At 35.2% G+C, this 23,100-nt stretch overlaps 1 protein-coding gene across 1 annotated transcript in view; it reads right to left on the bottom strand.

Moving 5' to 3' along the window:
- Positions 1 to 23,100, bottom strand: part of SMC6 (structural maintenance of chromosomes 6) — a 411,043-nt gene that overhangs the window by 13,933 nt on the left and 374,010 nt on the right. The window contains exons 2-20 of the mRNA XM_075497881.1: positions 21,716 to 21,868; positions 18,983 to 19,131; positions 17,650 to 17,767; positions 16,743 to 16,848; positions 15,433 to 15,569; positions 14,813 to 14,874; positions 13,815 to 13,895; positions 12,171 to 12,272; positions 11,865 to 11,984; positions 11,667 to 11,765; positions 10,401 to 10,547; positions 9,918 to 10,006; positions 9,234 to 9,398; positions 8,112 to 8,290; positions 6,827 to 7,028; positions 6,531 to 6,645; positions 4,107 to 4,267; positions 2,260 to 2,395; positions 1,235 to 1,315 (exon numbers count right to left, since the gene is read on the bottom strand). Coding sequence (XP_075353996.1) covers positions 1,235 to 1,315; positions 2,260 to 2,395; positions 4,107 to 4,267; positions 6,531 to 6,645; positions 6,827 to 7,028; positions 8,112 to 8,290; positions 9,234 to 9,398; positions 9,918 to 10,006; positions 10,401 to 10,547; positions 11,667 to 11,765; positions 11,865 to 11,984; positions 12,171 to 12,272; positions 13,815 to 13,895; positions 14,813 to 14,874; positions 15,433 to 15,569; positions 16,743 to 16,848; positions 17,650 to 17,767; positions 18,983 to 19,126 — 2,244 coding nt within the window. The 5' untranslated portion in view covers positions 19,127 to 19,131; positions 21,716 to 21,868. The remainder of the gene's footprint in view (positions 1 to 1,234; positions 1,316 to 2,259; positions 2,396 to 4,106; positions 4,268 to 6,530; positions 6,646 to 6,826; positions 7,029 to 8,111; positions 8,291 to 9,233; positions 9,399 to 9,917; positions 10,007 to 10,400; positions 10,548 to 11,666; positions 11,766 to 11,864; positions 11,985 to 12,170; positions 12,273 to 13,814; positions 13,896 to 14,812; positions 14,875 to 15,432; positions 15,570 to 16,742; positions 16,849 to 17,649; positions 17,768 to 18,982; positions 19,132 to 21,715; positions 21,869 to 23,100) is intronic.

Below are 23,100 nucleotides of genomic sequence, written 5' to 3'. Positions count from 1 at the left end.
AACAAAAATCCGAGAAAGGAATACGGAGAAGCAAACACATAAATCTACCAGTTGCCTAAGACCATTATCAGAAGGCAATGGTTAAAATGTTGATGTTGAAAAAGCAAGCGTCCAATAATTTTGGAACAGGAAGATATTCTCCTACAAAAAGGTAATAGACTATTATTCCATCTCACCAAAAGGACAAAGAATATACTTTTTTTAAACCAACAGAACTAGATTATCTGGAAAAGAGAAACCCTACAAGAGTTTACAGAATCTGTACTGATCCCTTACTTTTTGAGTAAATTTTGAAATGTTTTCTTACATGCATGTGTGCGCACACACTAAAAGACAGACTACTGAAAAAACTGAGTTTGCGCCAACATCAGAAGAGACAAAAAAAAAAAAATTCTGGGCAACTTAGCCTCTTGCTGATCCCCAGATAAAACAGTGGGAAAACTGGCATGGATTTTAACCAAAACAACTGTAGTGAGGATTATTATTAACATTGATGAGCATGATTCTCAGAATTTAAATCTTGGCCATCTATACGTCAGCTTATTACAGAGCAACAGTTGAAATTCATTGCCACCATCATACAACTCACAATAGACTATCAAACTTTTTTTTCTGTTGTCAAACTACTACGCATACATTTTAAGAACATATGGATAAGAATAAGAACTTTGAAGAAACCATCATACTACCATGATCCTTCCCTAGGGCAATATATGAACTTTAAAACTTCTGCATGGTGAAGCTACAGCAAAGCAAGAAACAGTGGGTTCAGGTCAGAGCGGCAGTGCTGTGACATAAATTATGCTCCAGAGTGGCTTTTACCTATGCTTTGACAGTACCACTTCTGACATCTAAACCCAAAGCACCATTTCTCCCTAACCAGAGTTTTACAGCGCTGCAGGTCTGGAATGAGGAAAGAAAATGCATGGAATATCTCTTTGCAACACCACTTTGTCTTCCATAAACCTGCAGTGCTATTGGTTTGAAAAAGGGCAGAAGTAAGAGAGAAGAAGAAGGAAAAAAAAACCTACTAAACAAAACCTCACCAAAAATAAATAAAATCATGCCACTGCCATAATTGTAGACATTTTGTAAAGTGTTAACATACTTCACTATTTATCCAACTTGTACACTAGTTGAAAATCTACACTACTCGCTTATTTCAAAGCGCTGCCAACATTAGAAGACATTATTTCATATCCTTATTAGACATAATTTGATAATCCATTCTTACTAATGTATGGATGTCCACTGACTGGTGTTCTTCCATATTTTCAAGATCTGCTATTTCTGCATTTGTTGTTCTTATTTTTATCTGAAAAGAAAAAGAAAGTAATATTTTTAAGCTTATCTAAAGAGAAAAGTTCACATTTGTTCATTTAAGTCAACACGGAAAGCAAGATATTTGGTCTTTTAGTTTCATTAGTGCCTACAAAAGACAGAACTCTTCCCGCTTACCCATGGAATCCAGTTTTATAAGATACAACTTGTTCTTGAAGTCATATGCACTTTAAATCATTAAGTTATTATTGTATTTCAATTCAACATGACAATTGAATAAATATTTTTTTTCCTTCAAATATTTATCTTCATCAATTTGAGTCCATGTGCCAGGTTTTTTGCTGTTTTTTATTTGTAATTTACTGCATATAACCTCATACTGTATGTACGATCTTACACTGCCTAACTGTAACACCATTGGCCACCACGAATATATATCCTACCTAGAAGTACTAGAAAATGAAGAAAGACAACTAATAGTTGTAAAATGGTTTATAAAGAAATTAAAATGAAGAAAACTTAAAGGTGAAATATTCAGCATATTAAAACAGGTTAAGAATATAAATGAAGAGCATAAAGAGAAACAAGATTCTGGGAATAAAGAGGCAAGGCTCAACAGAAATAAAGGAGGGGGAAGCAGGGAAAAGAAACTTGCATCAAATATTGTAACAACTTCCTATTTGTTTCAAAAAAAGCCGTAGAAAATTGTGAGATTTAGCACAAGAGGGGAAAAAAAAAAAAAAAGAGCTCCAAACAAAACCATACAGAAACAACAGCATATGCTAGGACTGATGTGGTCTCTATCGTTCTGTCCTAAATGATGAAAGCATACTACAGAAGTAAACAACATGAAAGCAAACAACAAAAGTAAGGATAAACATTAAAAATGATGAGCCACTCAAAATATATTGCAGAAGTCAAAATGAAATAGGGAAAGACTGACCAGTTTCTAAAAGTTAACACTGTACCTATTTTTACCTGTAGTTCTTTTTGGTGTCGTCGATGACCATGAAGATGATCTTCATTCTGCCTAATCTCATTTTCAATGGAATATAAACGTTGCTGAGATGCTGTCAACTGTGCCATTTTGCTTTCAATTTCTTCCTCCAAGTGACTTTATAAACAAAGTGATATTGAGATATTATATATTAAAGTGATATTATTACACACATAGAGAAATACACAAATAAAAATTAAATGCATGACAAGACAACGGGTAAAAATGTACTCCCATAAAAAGAAAAAAAAAATCTTAAGTTTTTTATGCATTAGATGGTTTTAACAATCAATAAAGAAAGACCAAATCTCTACAGCAGAACTCATAGTTAACCAGCAGATAGCTGCTTGATGGTCCTAGTTCAATGCCTAGCAGATAAACCATTCATGTAATTTGAACCATCTGTAACCTCTGTTAGTAATTTTCAAGAACAGGCCAAATCTTTGAACTCAGCAGCAGTGTTACTTCTAATGAACTAACAGTGGTGTTACAAATACTTTGACTAGGACAAAACACTTCCAGTCAGAGAGAAAATACATTAACAGAGATGTGAAAAAAAAAAAATTTCATATAGTCTCATACTTTTCCTTCTACAAAAGGGGTCATGTCCAGAGATTTCCATAATTAATTCTTTCAGTTTGTGGTAAAACTATTTGAAATGCAAAACAAAGTTATTTTTTATTACTATTTATAGATGGCAAAACTTTGATAGTGTCTTTCACCCCTGCAAAAGAAAAGGGAAGCTTTACTAATATTACAGTAAAAAAACCCCATAATCTTAATACAAGTGTTTAATCCAACTTTTTTATATATATGAAATAGACTCATTAAATCCGATCCCAGAATCAGTGTTTAATAAATTGCATATACTATTCCACATAAATGTGTCATTGCTTTAGGCTAAGTTCTGAATGGGGTTGGGGGGAGGTGGGAAGACATTTTTCCTTTTTAACTGGCCTACATCACTCCCCCATAGAAATATTGGTAATCAAATGCCTGTAACACTTTGAAAGTTAAGTTAAACTTTGAGTGAAGTTCATTATATACTGACATGAACAAAGTATAGTTAACTGAAATATTTAAAACTTTTGCGTTTACAGAAATAATTTTTTAACATTCAATTCAGTCTACACTATCAGCTATGAATACCAAAATTAGAATATTTACTTAATATGTCTGTAATATAATCTGAGCCTCAAAATAAAAGTATTCTATTGTCACTAACTGGCTTGGTGACAGTTCAAGTTTGTAAACTTTGAAATATATTTGGCTTTTTAAACTACCATTTTGAAAGTAATGTAAAAAATAAAATTAGGGTGGAGTCAAGTTTATCAGAGATACCTACCATGAGTGAAGTCAAAAGCCTGAGAAAACACAGATGTAGAGTTTTGAACCAGTAGTACTACATGTGCCAGAGTAACTTTGGTTTGAATAATCAGGCTTCTTTTGTAGCCAACTACGATACCACTGTTCAGGTATTAGATTTTTAAAGAAACAGTTTTGACTCCATACTCTTTTTCAGCAAGCGTAAAATAAAAAGAAAGGTAGCTAGATTTCCTGGAGTATTCAGCCCAGCAAATCCCTGCTTGCTGGGCAAGATTTATGTGCCACAAACTGAAAAACATCTTGGTACAACTGAGGTTTGTACCTATCACAGAAAGGCATTGAAATAAAGAGGTTTTCCAGAATTCTCAGAAAGGAAGCGTAAATCTCAGAAAGAAAGTGGAGACACTGGAGAGTAGTGTACATGCAAATAGGCAAATATGCAATTCCACTACTCATGCCAACAAGTGCACTTTTTACAAATACAACATTACAAGATGCTAACCTTATTTCTGCTTCAACATCTTTGCTTAGGAACTTGGGTCTGACGTAATCAGAAGAGTAATACCGTCTTTCAAATACTTGATCACCTTCAGCAGTGAAAGCTTCTCTACAATTTTTTGGGGGCCGATTAAACTGCATTACTTCACGAGCTTTACGGCTACTCTGAAAAATACAATGGCCTTATCATACCAGTAGAAAAGCAACCATTATTAAAGATATCAATTTAAAACTTGTCTAGAAGTTCTTGCCCAGAAATAATTCCAATTCCTAATAAAAATAAGAGATACAGTAATGAAAGAATGTTAAAAAAATCTATAATGTCAGGAATCTGCTTTTCTTAGTTGAATGAGACATTTATGTTCTCAAAAAACATCCACTTAGTTTAGCAGCCCATTTCTTTTATTCTACTACAAATTTATCTGCACTCTAAGTTCCGTAGTCTCATCAGTCCGTCACAATTTGCCATGGGAAAAAAAAAAAAAATCACTAACCAAAAGGTCACTATGCACAGGTATATTTAACTATCAGAAGTAGAATACACATACAGGAAACAATCTTCCAAAGAAAGCTGTGAAGTACATCAAACAATATTCAATTAAAGTTTGGGAAAACATGCTGGTAAGAAAAAAAAAAATAAACAAACAAAACAAAACATTGCCAGTGCCAGACTAAGTGGTCACAAGTGCCTTGTCCGAGGCAATCATGTTATCCATTCAGAAGTATCATTTCTTCCAGACAATGTCTCTTCAACTTCTTTCAGATTCAGTTGAAACTGTTCAGGTAGGGCTCCATGATAGTAACGTTAATGAAAATCAGTGATTACGTAAGGCAGATGGGGAAGAACAAAACCAGCATTCCTGCCATGAGAAAAGCCTAGAAAGTTCAGCTGTTACATATCCCGTTCAGTAACGGCCACATTTGCCAAACAGTCAGTCAGCTCTGCACTAGACAGAGCATAAACTGCCTCTTTTCCAGTAGGAATGTCAGAGGACAAACTGGGACAAGTAGTTTTGGAGAAAAACAAAATCCACAAAAAGTAAGCATCATTAGTTCTGCTGCTTATAGAATGCCCTGCTTTCTTTAAATAAAAATATGTATGTCTTATTTTTATCTTTGAACGTTTTACCTGTAATCTTATCTGCAGGAGCTTGTATCTTCAGTAGTAGCAGAAAATCAAAAATCAATTAAGGTCAGAAATCATAAAGTGGCAGAAAACAGTTCTTTAACATGTTTTTATGGTGATCAAAAAATAGATTCCTATCAAAATAGTACGTAATCTTAATTTAATGCCATTTGCTAATCATCTCATTCAAATCCTACTTAATAACTGATTATTGATATTTTTTTTTTAATGTTACCAGACTATCCACACCCATGTTTCTTTGCACTCTCTCATCTCAAATGCTTTAACACTGCAGAGTCCAAAGGGGCTCTGGTTGTTGTGGTAGGTGAAAAGTAAGTTAGGCTGTGAATGCTAACAGGCAGCTGATAATTTAGTGTAAGAGTGGCTGGTTGAATATCCGAAAGGGAACCTGTGAACTCTCAAGCACAAGCCAGCTACAGCTACAACTGCTACCTAGCTACCAGTCGCTAGGTACAACTGGTAGGGGCTGGTTGCAAATTTGGTAACACCTGGACTACACAAAACCAACACATCCTGAACCAACCAATCAATAAAGAGACATGAGACAGACACAGCAGTTAGGAGGCTGATCACATGCACATGGACTATTTAGACTGGGAAACTAAATCATGTAGAGGCCCAGAAAGGTAGTGGTGAACATCCCAGAAACAAACAGGTAAGGTCCTGGAAACACATAGGGGAAAGATCTGTAGAGAGAAATCCCAGGGAATGCTGAGGGACCTTGGCCAGTAACGGCCCAAAGAGCTATCTGTGAGCAGCTGCACGGCAGGAACTGGTAAGATTTTCTGCCTGACCTTCCTGGACCAGCAGTGATCTCCCTGCTAGGGACACAAGTTGAGACCTATAAAGGTAGTGTTGTGGGGGGCAGGAAAACAAGTGTGTGGAAAACAGAGTAAAAGCTCTAACCTTGCTGATTCTTAAATAAATCCCAGTATCTAAATCCACTATTGGTTGTCAGTTTACTCTGTGTTGCCCATGATAGAAAATAGTGTTTGAAGTGGGATACCGATAGTTTATTGAATACCAAGAGGGCCTTACTGGGAGCCCTCCAGTGGAAACGTACCTGTGTGTACTGCACTATAACACTGGTAACTGATACAGTTGGGGTCTACTGAGCCATCAGGGTCCTCACCTCTCCTCAGAGGGGCAAAAAGAAAGATAAAATAATCTTTCTCTACCTCTTTTGTCCATTACAAACACTATCAGTGAAGGTATCGTACATGCTCCGTACAAAGAGAAAACGCTTTTATTTAAAGACCAATAGGGAGCGTAAAGCCTTACTTTAATCAGCAGGATTGTTTCTATACCCCTCACATCAATCAAACAATTGGCAACCACTGGATGGTCTATTTCCAATGCTGTGAGGACAGATGGGAATTCTGGATGATGAACTCCTCTGAAGAAAAGAAGAAAAAAACACCATTCATAAAACTCATGTGAGATTCTTTAAAAAAAGAACAACAACAACAAAAAACCAAAAAAACAACCAAACAAACAAAAAAACCCAAATAGTTCTTTTCAACTCATAATAATTTGAACCATCAAGGCTAAGCAATAAAATTCAAAACATAACTTACCTGTGTCTAACATCATAAATGTTATTCTGAAATTTATTTACAATTATTTGAGGTCTAAATCCATGGGGATAATATTTTGACATCAGTAGCTGAAGAGTTCTTTCATCACCATGATTATCACAGCAAAATGCCTGAACTAGGCTCTTTAAACAAGATTCAACAGCCAAGGTCAGTTCAGCATCTCTCGGATGAATGAAAGCACCTAAAAAAGCATAAGAGACATGGCTTTAGGAGCTGTGTTCCATAACAAAGCATCCAGTAGTGCATTTTTACCACTCAAGGTTTTTGTTTTGTTGTGTTATGGGTTTTTTTAAGAGTCTAAAATAAACCTTTCTTACAAGAAGAAAAAAAAAAAAATTAAGAGGTTAACTAAAAGATAAAAAACAGACAAGCTACCCTGAGAACACACACATAGAATTTCTCTTCCTATAGAGCCACCTATACATATTTGGAGGCCTACATTTTCTTCCAAGACCTTTGACAGGTCACTACCAACTTCCATTAGTGTACTGATTTTGTGGCAGCTCAGCAGGAGTATATCAATGCAAAGATTGCTTATCAACAACTTAATGCTTTAAGGGTGAAGGCAGAGGAACAACTATGCTGCAAGTTAAACAAACATGAATATTTCATGTTATATCACTTGTCTTCAGTAGTACATGTGCTTGCGTGTTCTAACCCTGCAGTAAATGCCAAGTACTTAAGTACTTGGCCTTTACACTTATATCCAGAATATCCTGAAGCCATTACTCCCATTCACAAACTGAAAATAGCATTCACTGTCAGAGCTGGGCAGAAAACTAATGAAACCAAACTTTCCAAGAAAATCTCAATTGGTTCTGAGTTGCTCCATGCAAAACATCTCAAGTTTGACAAGCCCACAAGTCAGCCACTGGATATTTTGAACAAAATCTGTCCAAGAGGTGGACAATGCCAAGGAACAAGCAGCCAAAGCACAGTAGTCTGATGCTTAGAGGGTGTGGGGGAGTCGGAGGGGTGCATTGAAAGTTTACCGTTGTAACTACATAAAATACATTAACAAAAACAGCTGGAAAATGAGGAAAAACAGTAGATGTTAGCTAGTTCATGTGATAAAAAGGACAAAAGCAAAAGATAACCTACCAGGATAAAACCTTTAGTCCACGAAGTAAAGAAGAAATACATATCTGAAGCTCCTTAAAGAACAAACAGTTTTTCTAAAAGGTCACTGTTTATATTAGCAGCCATGCAATAAATCCCATGAGGAAATATTATGAAGACTGTCTTTTGCAGCAGTCATTCTTACCTAAAGGTCCAACAGGTTTGTGTTTAAAGCGCCCTTGCCTATATGCTAATTCAACTGCTTCAAGAAATGCTGGTATATGTGGCCCAAATCTTTTCAAGGTATTTGTTTTACTATCTTTCAGCTCTCTCAGCTGTTTCTGCTTGGCATCCAGTGCTTGTTTCGCATCACAGTCTTCTCTCCTAAGAGAACAGAATTTATTTTCAGTAGCAACAGCTTATGAAGCCTCAATTTGATTAAAATAATTATAAAGTCTTATTTTTCAAGTACTAATAAGACAGTGTATCAAGACCTCAATACTTCAATGTACAGCTAGCTACACACGTAACAATATTTTTACAATTTCAAGAAACATGAGACAAAAAAGCAAGAAAAAATTACTACTTTGCAACAGTTTTACTAGACTTTTATTTCTAACAATTTATAATAAATTTATTTTATTTCTAATTATGTGCTTCAGTTTCACTGTCTTCTACAAAGGTCTTCAACAGAACACAATGTAACTGTCGGTTACAATAATTGATAAAAGACGTTTAAACTAATACATCAAGTACAACAAGCAACATTTCTCAAATATCTGAAGACAATAAATGACAACATCGCCATAATCACCTCCGGTAATCATTGTTAAAGTTCAGGTTTCCAAATCAAAGCCAAAGAGTGCTTTGTTTTTCTAGTTCAGGTATGGGTTAAATTGGTATTTGAACCACTTGCTTCAAAGTCTCTATAAATTTGCCTTTAACTATAGATACAATAATTACCCCTAAGTGTATCTATTTCCTTATATCATGTTATATATCTTGTGATATCATATCAGGATGTACTAGTGTATTAAACAACATGAAAAAATTTAAATCATAGTCTGCCCACAGGCTGATAAATGAATAAGGGACAGATGGTGGAAGGAAGAAAGAAGGGCATTAAACTGACAGTACAGATTTATATCAGGCTTTAAATCAGTAATACCTTTCACCTTTAATGACAAAACAGTTTTCTTAATTTTCCAAAAGTTTCTAAATTAAGTCATGCTGTGCCAAAGACTAAAGTTTAGCAAGTCCTAAGATAAACTGCGGGGGCGGGGGGTGGGAACAAAGGAAAACAGTTACATTCAAAAGCGTAACTTACCTAAGTCTAGCATGTTCTTCCTTACACTTATATATAGCCTGCTGAAACTGATCCACCTGTTGACCAATCATTATTTCTTCATCACGGAATGCCTTTAACTGTTCCCTTAAGTGTGCGATTTTCCTTTGTCTTTCCAATTTTTCAGGCTCTGAAACCTGATTAGCACTAGAAAAGATCATACTTCAATATTTTAAAACCACACTGATGATTTTTAAGTGACACAAACTTTATTACCTGTATCATACAAAAGATTTATGCATCAGAAAGTTATATTTAAGATCCTGTGCATTTACAAGATCTACAAAGCATAAATACCAGGTTTAAATTTTTCTTTTTAATTATTTGTAATCACACATAAGTCTCCCCAGTTATGTTCCTATTACATTTAGCTTAAGGTATATTTGCTTTGCAATATCATGGAAGCTAGAAAATGTATATTACCACCAACAAAAAATAAAAGTTTTTTTTCTGCCCAATTACCTCACCACCTTCTAGTCAAAATCTTGGTACGCAAAGAAGCAGGATCAGAAATATTTAAGTATTTAACTGGACCCTGCTCAAATTTCAATAAATATTTTCTGTTACTGCAGATTTTCTCATTAATCAGAAGAGCTCACTCCCCACATACCTGTACCTTAATAACATACACCCTGCATACCCGGTAATCACTATATGTGTATTTACCTGCTCTTCAGTTCTTCAATTCGTTTACGTAGCTGTTCATCATCTTTTCCCAGACGTTTTAACTCAGTTTTGAAACGATTATAAAGTACCTATGAAGGAAATAGGATACAGTAGTTTAATAAATAGAAGCAAGAAATAATCTCAAAAAGAACTACAGTTTTAAGTAAATAAACACTGAACTGCATCAAAGCAGACAAACATAACTTGAATTTCAAGAACGTGAAAAAGAAGGAATAACACAGTTAACTTGAAACATACTTATTTTTACCTAAGCTTAACGTTGCTTAACATCTGTGTAAAGATATAAACCCTATGGCCCCCTGAACAAAAACTACTTGCATGTCAGGCAGGAAATTGCACCTATTTTGAACTGCACTATGGGTTCAAGAAGCCTAGATACAGATGGAGAAGCACCTATGGGTAGAGTACGGACAAGACTAAAGCTTTAAATTGGAATGAACTTTGAAAGTTCTTCTCACTTACCTCAGCTTCATTGACTGCTTTTCTTCTTGCCTGCACATCGGCCTTCAAAGAAATACACTGAGGATGCAGGGCTTGCGCTTCTTCACTTATTGTTATTAGCCTGTCTTGTATTGCTTTGTACTTTTCTTCTGCTTCATTCAATTTTGCCTTTGGTGCAAAAAGAGAATGATACACAAGTAGTAATGAAGCAAAATTTTCTTTAAAATCTCTTAATGCTACAGAAGAAATAGCTCTCAAAAGAATCCATCTGACATGTCTCGTTTGCTTTTTTTTTGTTAAAAAATAAAGTAAGTCATTGCCACTAAGAATATGCTAAGATGAAAATTAATAAAGGAAAATACTCAGAAAACCAACAGACTACCGAATCTGTAAAGTAAACAGCAACCTTCTTTTCTAACTCATGGTTTACTCGAACACAGGGCTCTTACTACAATAAGGCCAAGTACCATGATATGGAAAGAAGTGAAACCAGTATCTGGACAATGTTCCTTCAACACTACACATGTTCAGCCATAAAGTAAAAACGCCTCAAATGTAAAACAAATGCATACTTCTTTTTTTAAACATTAAAAAAAAACCAATGAAAAATGACTGCCAATTCAGAAAGTTTCAAGAAGGATTTTTAATAGACTAAAAAGTTCAAAATAATGATACCTAATGTTTCTCTGCAAAAGACCTATTTCGTATGTGAATCTGAATGTTTGGCAAAATTATTCTTTCTTGCTACCTACAGAAGTCTTCAGTACCATCCAAAGAGCCTGTTAAATTTCCAGATGTCTCCTGGAATCAGACACTGAGACTTTCTACAGGCAATGATACCCAAGGAAACCTACACAACAGATCTCTGAAAGATGCTCCAGCGTTACAGAAATAGGCACCAAGTAAGTACTCTCAACAATAAAACAGTTTAAATTACTGTTCACTGGTATATGCAACACTGGTCATCTCAAATTCCCAGTCAAATATAACCCTTACCTGAAACAAAAGCATCAGCATGAAAACTACACACACATGCCCCTACTAAACAACAGAAAACAAAATGTCCTAATATTATTATCCAATGAAATGTGGCACACAAATGTTACTCTTAAGTTTGAGATGGCTAAAAAGGTGTATAAATGGGAAGGTTCTTAGCTGCTTGTGAAAAGGTGACGGCCAGTTTCAACAGCTTACAAGCTAAAGGACAGTCACAGTTTAAATATTATTTTTATTCTTGAGTCAAGAAGCCAAAACTAGAGTGACATATGGTTTAAACCATATATGTACCTGGCATTCTTCTAACTTCTGAACAAACTTTTCTGTATTTCCTTCTTCAGCTCTGATGCCTTCTTTGATTGGCTGTATTTCTCTTTCCATCTCACCCACCTAAATAGAAGCATGTATTAGCATATACCAGAAACTCCGCAGCAGATTGGGAGTAAAGTACGTTTCATATGAGGAAACATATTTTAGCAAGACATTTACCACTGCCCACGCCATTTTATGTTTCAAATCTTCAAGATGATTTCGCATGTCATTCACAAACCCAATGCTTTTGTAACGTTCCTTTTTTTCACAATAAAGCAGCTTAAGTTCTTGAAGACGCTTAAAATAAAAAGAGAGGTTCAATTGTGAGTGCAAAAAGCTGTGATATAGTGTGAAATCATGCAAAGATTTATTTTTTTTTAAATTTAATGTCACTGAGACCTAATCAAATCTAAACCATGTAGGTTTAACTCCCATAGTAATTTCGGTGCTCAGATCTGTACTAATAATTACTTTTTTACATACCTCTACTCCTTGTTCTATCTGAATACACGTATTTTCTTTCGTTTTCATAATAGATGAATAATCTTCTCTCATTTGTTCCAGCTGAGTTGCCTTCATAAAAAACTAAAAAGGAATAAAAAGATGCAGATGTCAGATTCAGCAGCTTATCTAAGTGAACTTTAAATAATTACCATAGAAAGACCGCTCATCCCAACCTCTATGCATGCTGAATGATACCCAAAGTAAAATAACTGGTGGGGTATTTCTGAATAATGAACTAACTCAGCAGTGTCCTAATTTTTTTTTTTTATTTATCAATGTCTTTAGAGAAAAGAAACTTCAAAAACTTGTTTTTGCAAGTAGATGACTGCTACAATCAGAAAGTGTACTGGGTCTGGCTCGGATGGAGTTAAGTTTCCTCATAGCAACTATTATGGTGCTCTGTTTTAGATGCCTGACCAAGACAATGCTGATAACACACTAGAATAGTGTTTGTATAGCATCAAGGCCTCCTCTGTTTCTTCACTCTGGCCTCCCAGTGAATAGACTGGCAGGGTGTGCAAGAGGCTGGGACAGGATACAACCAGGCAGATGACTCCAACTAACCAAAGAGATATTCCATCCCATAAGACCTCATTTTCGTGGTTTAACCCCAGCCGACAAGTAAGCACCACACAGCCGCTTGCCCACTCCCCCACAGTGGGATGGGGGAGAGAATCAGAAGGGTAAAAGTGAGAAAACTCCTGGGTTGAGATAAGGACAGTTTAATAGGTAAAGCAAAAGACACACACACAAGCAAAGAAAAATAAGGAATTCATTCACTACTTCCCATCAGCAGGCAGGTGTTCAGCCATCTCCAGGAAAGCAGGGCTCCCTCATGCCTAACGGTTACTTGGGAAGACAAACGCCATCACTTCGAACGTCCCCCCGCTTCCTCCATCTTGCCCCAGCTTTATATGCTGACCATGATGTCATGTGGCATGGAATATCCCTTTGGTCAGTTGGGGTCAGCTGTCCCAGCTGTGTCCCCTCCCAGCTTCTTGTGCACCCCCAGCCTACTCGCTGGTGGGGTGGGGTGAGGAGCAGAAAAGGCCTTGACTCTGTGTGAGCACTGCTCAGCAGTAACTAAAACATCCCTGTATTATCAACACTGTTTCCAGCACAAATCCAAAACACAGCCCCATACTAGCTACTATGAAGAAAATTAACTCTATCCCAGCCAAAACCAGCACAGTCATGCTCAGCAATAAAAAGGGAGAGGAGAGGGTTTAGGGGGGTTGGCCACCTTTTGCTCGGGAAACTGGCTGGGCATCGGTCTACCCATGGGAGGTGGTGAGTGATTGCCTTTGCATCTCTTGTTTTGTTTTGCTTTCTTCCTCTCTTCTTCCAGCTTTTCCTTCATTTTTTAAACAATTTTTATCTCAACCCACAAATTTTATTGCTTTTACTCTTCTTTTCCTCTTTCACCATCCCAAGCAGGGAGCAGCAGGGAAGGGAAGTGAGTGAGTGGCTGTGTGGTGCTTAGCTGCTTACCTGAGTTAATCCACAACAGGTAATTAAAATTAAGAACTCTGATTTTTTTTTTTTCCTCCAAATGCCACCTCTAAAAATTTGAAGAAATCAGTATTTTAATGTTTAATCAAAATGTTAAATGATTTTTCTTACCTTGTACTTGTCACCTTCATTTTTAGACTGTAAAAAGTGCTTACTCATCTCTTGGGTTAAAACAGACACAGGATTATCTACCTGTAAAAATAAATTACTTTATTTTTATTTTAAGTTAAAAAGCTGTCGTGTAACTGCATATCCATGGAAGTGAGCAAACCTTCTCCCTGTTCCATGCCCAGCAATTCAGTAATAAGCTGAGAGAAGCAGATTCAGAAATTAAGGTTTCTATTCCTCTCATCCTTTTTCTTTTTTTTTTTTTTTTTCAAAAAACAAAAAACCCAACAACAAACAAACAAGAAATTAAAAAATCCCATTCCATCAAGTACAGATTAGAACCATAACAAGGACCACTAAGGAACTATTTCCAGGAGGATAACTGACTTCTAGAAAGACAGTGACTGTTTTTTCCATTTATTTAAAAAAATCAGCATTAGGAATTTTGTCCAATGCTGTTTAATTTCTCATTATTTAATTGATGAAATTATTGCATTAAATGTAATATATTGCCCCATATATTCTTACAGAAGTTTCCACAAAATATAAACTTCTGTTAGTATGTATTAATTTTATTATTTGAAAGGCTGAGTATGTTGAATTTTTTAAACTTCATGTGCACTACCTGATCTTTCCTTAATCACTTAAGCAGCAAAAACACACTCAAATCTCTGCAACAGCAAAAACTGAAATAATGAGCAGGTAAAAAAAAGCTCCAGGTATGAAAGAAACATAACATATGCTAAGACTTTCATTAACAAGATACATGACTCACGGCTCACAGATCATAGCAAATACTCTGTCTGGGACAGAATCTTATTCTGCATTGTATGAGGTATAAATTTCAATTTTCTTTTGCCATTGCATTTGGTCTTGAAAGAACACAGAAGAGGTGAACGTCTCTCATTTAATGAAATGGAACATTGCTTTTTAATTGAATAATTATAACATCATATGCTTATGTCTTAAATTGCACAGAATTTAAGCACTATAACAATTACCTGTATGTTAAAGTGATCCAGTATTCCTATGAGTTCCTCTTTCTTTGAAGAAATTAAGGTCCCTAATGGTAAAAAAAGAAAGGAAAAATACCAATAAGTCCAAAGTAGAGAGACATATAATGCCCTAGCTTTTCGTTCAATATAGTGGTTCTTAGTAAGTGTAAAAAAATCAGATTAGTATTTTTGTAACATAGATTTAGTCCTAAATGAGAAACACTGTTTGGTTGGGTTTTTTAATCTTCCCAATATATTTACATTTGTACAGAAAGACTTCTAATTAAAGTCCCTCCTTGCCTTATAAACCCTCTGTGACAGAATTTAGGTAAATCAGCAAATTCAACAAAAACTCAAAAAGACTAAAAACTATGTTCAGCCTCATCACACAAGCAGATTTTCATAAAGACAAATACTGTATGGCCTCACATCATGCAGAACCTGACAGAATTGCTTTTTGACATGCTAAAATATTCTTAGTCTAAGGTAAACACAAAAAAATGGGCATCATCATCGTTGAATAATGAATGAAATGAGAAACATCATCCTTTACTAACATCAAGGCATTTAAAGCAATGAAAATATTTAAAGAGCTTCTAAGATCGAGAACAAAAACTACCACCAACCAGATTTGCTTTTCAGTCTATAACTTCTGCTTCCATCCAGATTAATGTGCTGATTCACAATAATAGAGTCACCATACACTTCCGGTTTAAATGCATCTCTACCTCGGTTTCGCAATGTTATGGAAATATCTGCAGAACTAAAAAGTAAAAATAATTTAAAAAGACAACTGAAACGAGTTCAAAAATCTAAAAACAAACAAACAAACAAAAAAACCCCCAGAACATTCTGATCTTCTATAAAAATTGTGATGTCTTGTACAGGTCACAACTGGAAGTCAGTCATAGTACCAATCAGAATAAGATATATTTGTTGTTTGAGCCAAAACAGTATCAGAGACACATGGCCTGAAAGGCTGCCATACACTGACCTGTTTGCACATACTATACTTCAGATAAATCACGAGCCAAAAGGAAACAGTTGTGAGAGCAGATTTCCCCCACCTTCCCTTCCCGTCTGAGTGCCCCCACCTCTAGGTTGCAGAATCAAGTTGCTTTTTGGTTGTTCTCCTGTCCCCAAACTGGCTTCTGTAGAAAACAGTTGCTTAGCTTCTACAGCCATCCCTAACCAAAGTAATCTATAGCAGAAAGCTTAAGGCATTCGTCTAGAAAAGATGAGATGTGGTTTCAGTTCTGAATTCGATTTTCTGTTTCTTAAGTGAATGCTGAAACATTAAGTTATTATACATAAGGCAAGTACTGCCAACAACTTTACTCCAAGCACCTCTGAAAGGAAAAGCCTGGGGCTCCAAATTACAGCTTTATGTAAATGTAAACTTTTAAACCTGCTCTCCTATCTTTTTATTGATTCCCCTAAACATGTTATCTCCACTCTTGCAGCAGACATGAATCCACTTCCTGCATGTTTAATAATCCACTTGTATGTCAAGGTCTTTATATTGTACACTCATTCAGACAGAAAGACACAAAAAGAATTAACCTCACTGCTTGCAGAACAATGATAACTAGTTTTCTATGAATTTTTTGAATTGAATTCTTCTATAGGATATTCAAGTACATCGCGGAAGTAATACACAAGAACTGGGCAATACGCAGGACATACCACTATGTTAACTAGTTCAGAGATAATGGTATACTACTGGTAAATTACTGGTAAAATTTCTAATGTGATTTTTGTTTGTGGTTTGGGGGATTTTTGTTTAAATATGGTCTGTTCAGTGTTACGCGTTTTATTCAAAACTGGTAGATAAGAGAACAGAGAAAACGAAGGTGAACAGAAAACTGATCAGCTAACCTGAATCACAATCACTAAACGACATGTTCTACCATGAAACTAAAAGTGTTCTACTTACGTCTCTCCATCTCGTACAAACATTTTTAATGAGGAACCTCTATTAGTTGCAGTGGCTTTTCCGCCAAGTCCAACAATAAGAGCAGTTAATACAGAACTTTTTCCACCTGTAATAGAAGCATTGAACTTTTTTTTTAAAAAAGTTCTCATAACTCTTTATCTAGTTCACCCATTTTTACAGATTTTTGTTCGACTGCTTATATATTCATACACTTGAAGTCCAAATTCTGTCTTTATTGAACAAACATATAAAATAGCAATAACTCTAGGAAAACATCCACCACTTCCAAGGTTCTCCCAAAAAAAAAAAAAAACCCAAACCATGCTGAGCCATACTTCTGTTACTTCTATTCAGCAATTTGCATTCAACAAGGTGTCCTATCTCAGGAAGAAAGAATCTCCCCTTCCTTACAAGCATACAGAACACACACACACCACAAAAGAAATCAAACACACATTACCATTTATATAACTATCGGAAAGGTTTTAAGCTCTCTTTCAAAATTTATGTTTAATTTTTGAAATTCTCTCTCCAAAAGACGTGAACTTGCATAAATAAGTATCATTTCCTTCTCCTATAATAATTTCTACATGACATATACTTAGACAATTACTGTGCATTTAATAATGAACATATGAGTATATTTAGTTTAAATATAAATTTATGTATGATTTAGCTATAAAAAGATTTATATTCACATTATCTTTTGCAAATCTCCAAATTTAAGACCTAACTTTTTCACCAGCCTTAAACTACTGGGATAGACCTGTGTGGTTCCCAAGTCCAAAAGTGAATCCATCTCCATACCTAAAAGATGGCTAGCAATTATTTTTCAAACAAAAATTACATCTTCTAAATTATTAACAAAAGTTGTCTTTGACCAAGAAATGATGCAATTAATACTTACTTCCATTATTTCCAACAACAAAATTGAGATTTGATCCAAACTGAAAAGGCCCCAACATCGAATGGCACATGAAGTTCTTCAGCTGGATACTTTCAATTATCCCAACTTCCCCTACGGTCTAAAGAATTAACAATTAAAACTGCTGTTATGTATGCATTTTAATGAGATACAGTTTACCTATTTTAAATATAACGAGAATTCAAACGACAGTATGACATAAAACATCAATGGTTACAAACTACAAGGAAATCAGAAGGGTTTCATGGCACAATGAAAAGTTGCTTGCTACAGAGCAGTTACATAATAAAATAATAGGAAAACAGTAACCAAAGCTGATCACTCAGCCGTAGTAACTTGCAATTCTCCCCATAACCAACTTATAATTAATACAATATAAAATATTAAGATCATCGATTCTATACAGTTGTCAGAGCAGTAATAAAGAGTATCATAGAAAGACTTTTTTGTTACTTGAATGATACTATTTGGGAGAATTCTTAGCACAGCTCAGGAGGGAAATTAAATTAGATCGAAACTAGAAATGGGACAGCCCACTGTTCAGCTGGTGAAGTATTGTTTTGACAGGAAACTTTAGTTTTATCGTCAGTGCTTCAGAAAAGCAACGTTTTCTAAGAAAGCAAAGTCCTCAGGAAAAATAAAGAAACCAATGACACAGAGCAGCTGCTGTTCAAGAAAATGAAGTGAGGAATAATGCTTCTGTGTACCAAAAAAAAAAATCAACCACAGTGTCTTACAATACAGAAGACAGTATTTGCAATCTCAGAACTTATTTTTTTAAAAAATCCTTCATCAAATTAGAATTCAACTATTACAGAAAAGCAGAAAAAAATGGTATTCCTGTTTTCAAGTTTCATTTCCATCACAATATGCGTTTCAAACCCTAGATTTTTTTAGTCATTTGAAAGTGTCAGCTGTGCAAAACAAACAAGTATTTGGTGCTTCTTTTAATAAATAATTTTTTTCCTAAATATTTTCTCTGCTTTTACTACAACCATAAACCAAATATACCATACTTCTATCAAACAAAATCTGTTTCCTTTATTTGGTCATTTGACAACTTCAGTAGTATTCATTCTATAGAACAAGAATACTGTTATAACTAACTGTTATAACTACATGACCCAAAAGATATAAGGTAAGAATGAACTCGTGCAGAAATCCTTATCACAGACATTACCTCTAGTTGCTTTTATATTGGTTCCACTGAAGCCTACGTGCAAGACATTTATTTCAACGTCAACCAAAAGCACAGAACTTTTTTATATCAACTTTTTCTTACATCTCCACCCCCCCAACTTTTTAAACAACTTACCGACAGTAAAGATAAATTACTATCAGCTGATGACTGTGAATTTTCCTCTTCATTAGACTCATCGCTATGTTCATCTGTGTATTCTTGTCTCTGCCTTTTGTGGGATCCGGGCTTTGAAATACTTTCTTCCTTTCTCTTACCCATGAGTACTGAAAAAAGAAAGTAATGAAAGACTGCAGGTTTCAGTCTTCTAGATGAAAACATACCTACAGATGGTAGCACAGACATACCAATTTATTTACTTTCATAAAAGAAATATTAAGATCATAGCAAACATTGCAACAAATACTTTTTCCAAACTGAAATCTCAGTGAATTTAGGCCTAAGCTTATTATGAATAAGTTGTATTAGAACAAAAGAAACACAACTTCATTATTCTAATCAAGCTGAATTTGTTTGTTGATTAAAAATAAAATCAGTCTCGATTCTTTTTCCTTGGTACATTAGACTTCAGGATATTTGCTATAATTGTTTTTGGTTAGTAATGGAGTTGAAGATTAAGTTGTAAGAAGTACATAACTATCATAGTATGATCAGCAGCATCAATACAGGTTTCATTAAAGTGAGCTGCACAGGCAAAAAGAAAATGTATTAATTATATGTAGTTGACAAACGCCTACAAAATGCAGAACACATAGAAGTAAAATAAAGGAAAATTTAGATTCATAGCACTGTTCCTTTGCTGTTTCTTGCACACAGCCACCCTGCTTTTGTGAGGCAGTGTAATGTGATCACCATAAACAAAATGCTGTTATTTTACTAATGAAGGATAACAATTCTCTAATATAGAGAACATATGTATATATTTCCTCTACAAATTAATAAATAAAGCACAGACTTCTTGCACTAATGACTGGTCAGACATGAATCTTGCAAAAAGTAACAAGGTCTACTGAAGTCACATAAAACTGAAACAACAGGTATCAAGATTAGTCAAAATCTCACGTTCTGTAACTGTATCCTTAAGGCATGGTTTTTATTCCCCCAAAAGCACATATTACATTCTTCATATATAGGGTCCCAAAGCACTACACAAAACACGGAAGTTCACATACTTTTGCCCAAAGTAGAAGCAAGGTCCTGTTTATACAAAGGCAATGCACAATATTTTTATTTGCCAGTAGTTAAGTCACCTACTGGTGAGTGTCCAAAACAGGCTAAAACTGACATCAGATGCATAGTTTTCTGACATCAAAAAGTTTCTGAAATGGAGTATGTTCTCCTACTCAGACAACATGGTTTACTAAAATTTAATCTCGAGCTCCCTTCTAGGAAAGATGGCAACCAACTTAAACACATCTCACCAGTTTGAGCAAAATTCAGAGGCATTAAATGTAATTAATATCCACTGCTATAGAAAGATCACTGCATGACACACGGCCTAAGAATAGGCCAAGTTTATTTATAAGAATAAATAAATAAATAAATAAATAATATTTTTTAAAAAAATGGGGTGGGGTGCAGGAAAGGAAAGAAGGAGCAGCATCAGTTGATACCATGTGTCATGGTTTGAGACCAAATTGACTGTATGGATACTAAAAACACTAAACATCAGTGTTTTTAGTCTCCATACAGAACTGGATACCAGAACACTTCTAGTCACAGATACATTTGACTATAATGAATGACCACTTCCTTGTCCCACAGGACAGATGGGACAATGCAGGAGAGAAGGCAAGCAGGTCAGCCAAACAGTTCCTAACATGATCTCCTGTGTCCTGCAAGGGAGATGACATGGTCTATGAGAAAGCTGGGTGGATCAGCACAGTGGTTCCAGCTGTGCAATGCACAGCCTCAGGGCCCACGGGGCCCCGTCATTAAAGCCTTCAGGCCCTCCCAGAGCTTCTCTGTGGGTCTTGCTCCACATTCTCTCTTTAAATGTTTTAAGATTAATAACTTGAAGAATCTACAGAGAACTCAGTGAAATAAAGACTGTTAAATTACAACTTTAGACGTAAGAACTAGCGCTGCAACAGAGAGAAGCAGTCTCTCCTCCCTCTGCCTCTTCTGTTTCTGTCTCATCCCCAAGTTCAAGCAGCTCTTTACACAGCAGAATAATAAACCATCTCAAGGTACTGATTCTACTGAAAATTAATGCAGGAAAAAGCTTTTTTCTTTTTAAATAAGTTCCCCAACCATTTCACCATGCAGATCTGTACATTTGGATGATCATGGAGAAAGAGAGTGCTTCTTTGAGCAGCTGCTTTTACTTGTGTCAGCCTAATGTTCTGGTCAAACTATAGCCTGATTTCAACTGACAAAGGTCAGATAGCTCATACTACCAAGCATCACAGACAATAGCAATTTATTATACGAAATCACGGACAATTTATTATACGAAACATGACAAACATTAAAATTTGCTACATCATTACAAAGAGTATTTAATTTCTATTCTAGATATTCATTGACTGTTTTATAAAATAGTGTCTAATAATTCCCTCATTAATTTTCTTTGACACAGCATCTAAAAGATAAAGAAAAAATATTATGCATCTCTTTCCATTCAGTGCAATGAACAAAATTCAAAGCAAATGCAGAAATGCAATAAAATTCCCATCTGACATTCTTGCAATATTTTCGTATGGCAGGAATTTCAGATCAAATATTGGATTATTATTATGTCCATTAAGTATTTACAGGGAATATGTCATTTCTGGTTTATGTCATGTAGTTTAATACCATACACATAGAAACCAAGGAGCAAATACACTTCATGATTCAGTTACGTACCTTTTGCTACGCTACTTTCGGTTTCCTACATAAACACACCTCTCTGCTTAAATTACTCAGACCAAGAATGAGTCACTTGTATGCTCTTGGAACTTAGCCATCACCCAGATATGAAGACAAGCATTCATTCAATCTGCTGTTCCATTGAAATCTCTCTGCAGAAAGAAGGGAAAACAAAAGATTTAAATGTTGCAATTATTAATGTCTGAACTAAAGATGAGGGCTGTGAGTTCCATTGCTATAACATTTGGCTATTTAAGACAAAGAGAGTATAAGAGTGGAAAACAGAACAAAATAACCTAGAAGAAAACACTCATGTAATCTAAATGTGACAAAGGCAAAGGACAGAATAGTCTGCACCCTGGAACTCTTGAAGAGCTAGTACTGTAAACAAAACTTAACTGGAACTGCAAGCAAACTTTACTGAAGTAGCCTCAGAAATTATTATGACAAGTACCAGCAGATGTAATATCTACACTGAGTACAAAAAAGCCAGAAGGAAAGAGAAACTGACTGCAGCAACAAGGAATCCAGTAATAAGACTTCACAAGAAACAAAGCTTTAAAAGCTAAAAGGAAGAAATAATCAACATTAAAAAAAATTAAAAACCCACTGAAAATGACACATACATTCAAATTGTATCTTTACATCATCTTGACATTTTTGACAGGAAAAGTTCCTTTTTTTTTTTTTTTTTTTTACACTAATTGCTCCCAAAAATCCTGCACCAAGACACCCCTAATTTTCCTCATTAAGTTTTTAATTGAAAAAATAGTTTATTTCAGTCTCAGCACCACTTACCATGACTTCAACAACAGTTTGGGAATAACTATTTAAAGGCAAAGGAAAAGCAGCCAATTTGACCTATCTGAAGGTTATTAAAATGTGCAATTCTATATTGGAAACAAACTGGCAAAAACATACTTTTAAGATATGTAATAGACTAAGTGGAAGCCAACAATGGACACTATTGACAAATGTTAACAGAAGGGTTTTTTTAAAGGACCAGGCATCATATTTAAAAACTGAAGTCTAAGTTGATGTTTATATTGCAATATAAAGTAGGACTATGTTAATGGAAACTCGTGATGACAGAGTCAGGAACATCAACAATTAAAACGAGAACCTGTTACTCAGAAAGACAAAACAAAAGTACTGATTTAACAGAGAAAATGAACCTTACTATCATGGAATGTAAAAGCATACAGTTAGGAATAAAAACTGGAGCTATAAATTGGGAACAAATAAGGGCAAGACAGATCCAATTATAAAAACATCACAGGATCGCTACAAATTGTTACAAGTAATTGTTATGCCCGTAATGAGAGCACAAAAGAAAAACACAATCCCCAAATGTGCTGTATAAAACTATTAGGGCTATTACA

This window comes from Mycteria americana, chromosome 3, assembly GCF_035582795.1.
Source record: "Mycteria americana isolate JAX WOST 10 ecotype Jacksonville Zoo and Gardens chromosome 3, USCA_MyAme_1.0, whole genome shotgun sequence".
NCBI classification, from domain to species: domain Eukaryota; kingdom Metazoa; phylum Chordata; class Aves; order Ciconiiformes; family Ciconiidae; genus Mycteria; species Mycteria americana.
The sequence above is the reverse complement of the archived record's forward strand: the minus strand, read 5'-3'. Positions and strand labels throughout refer to the sequence as shown.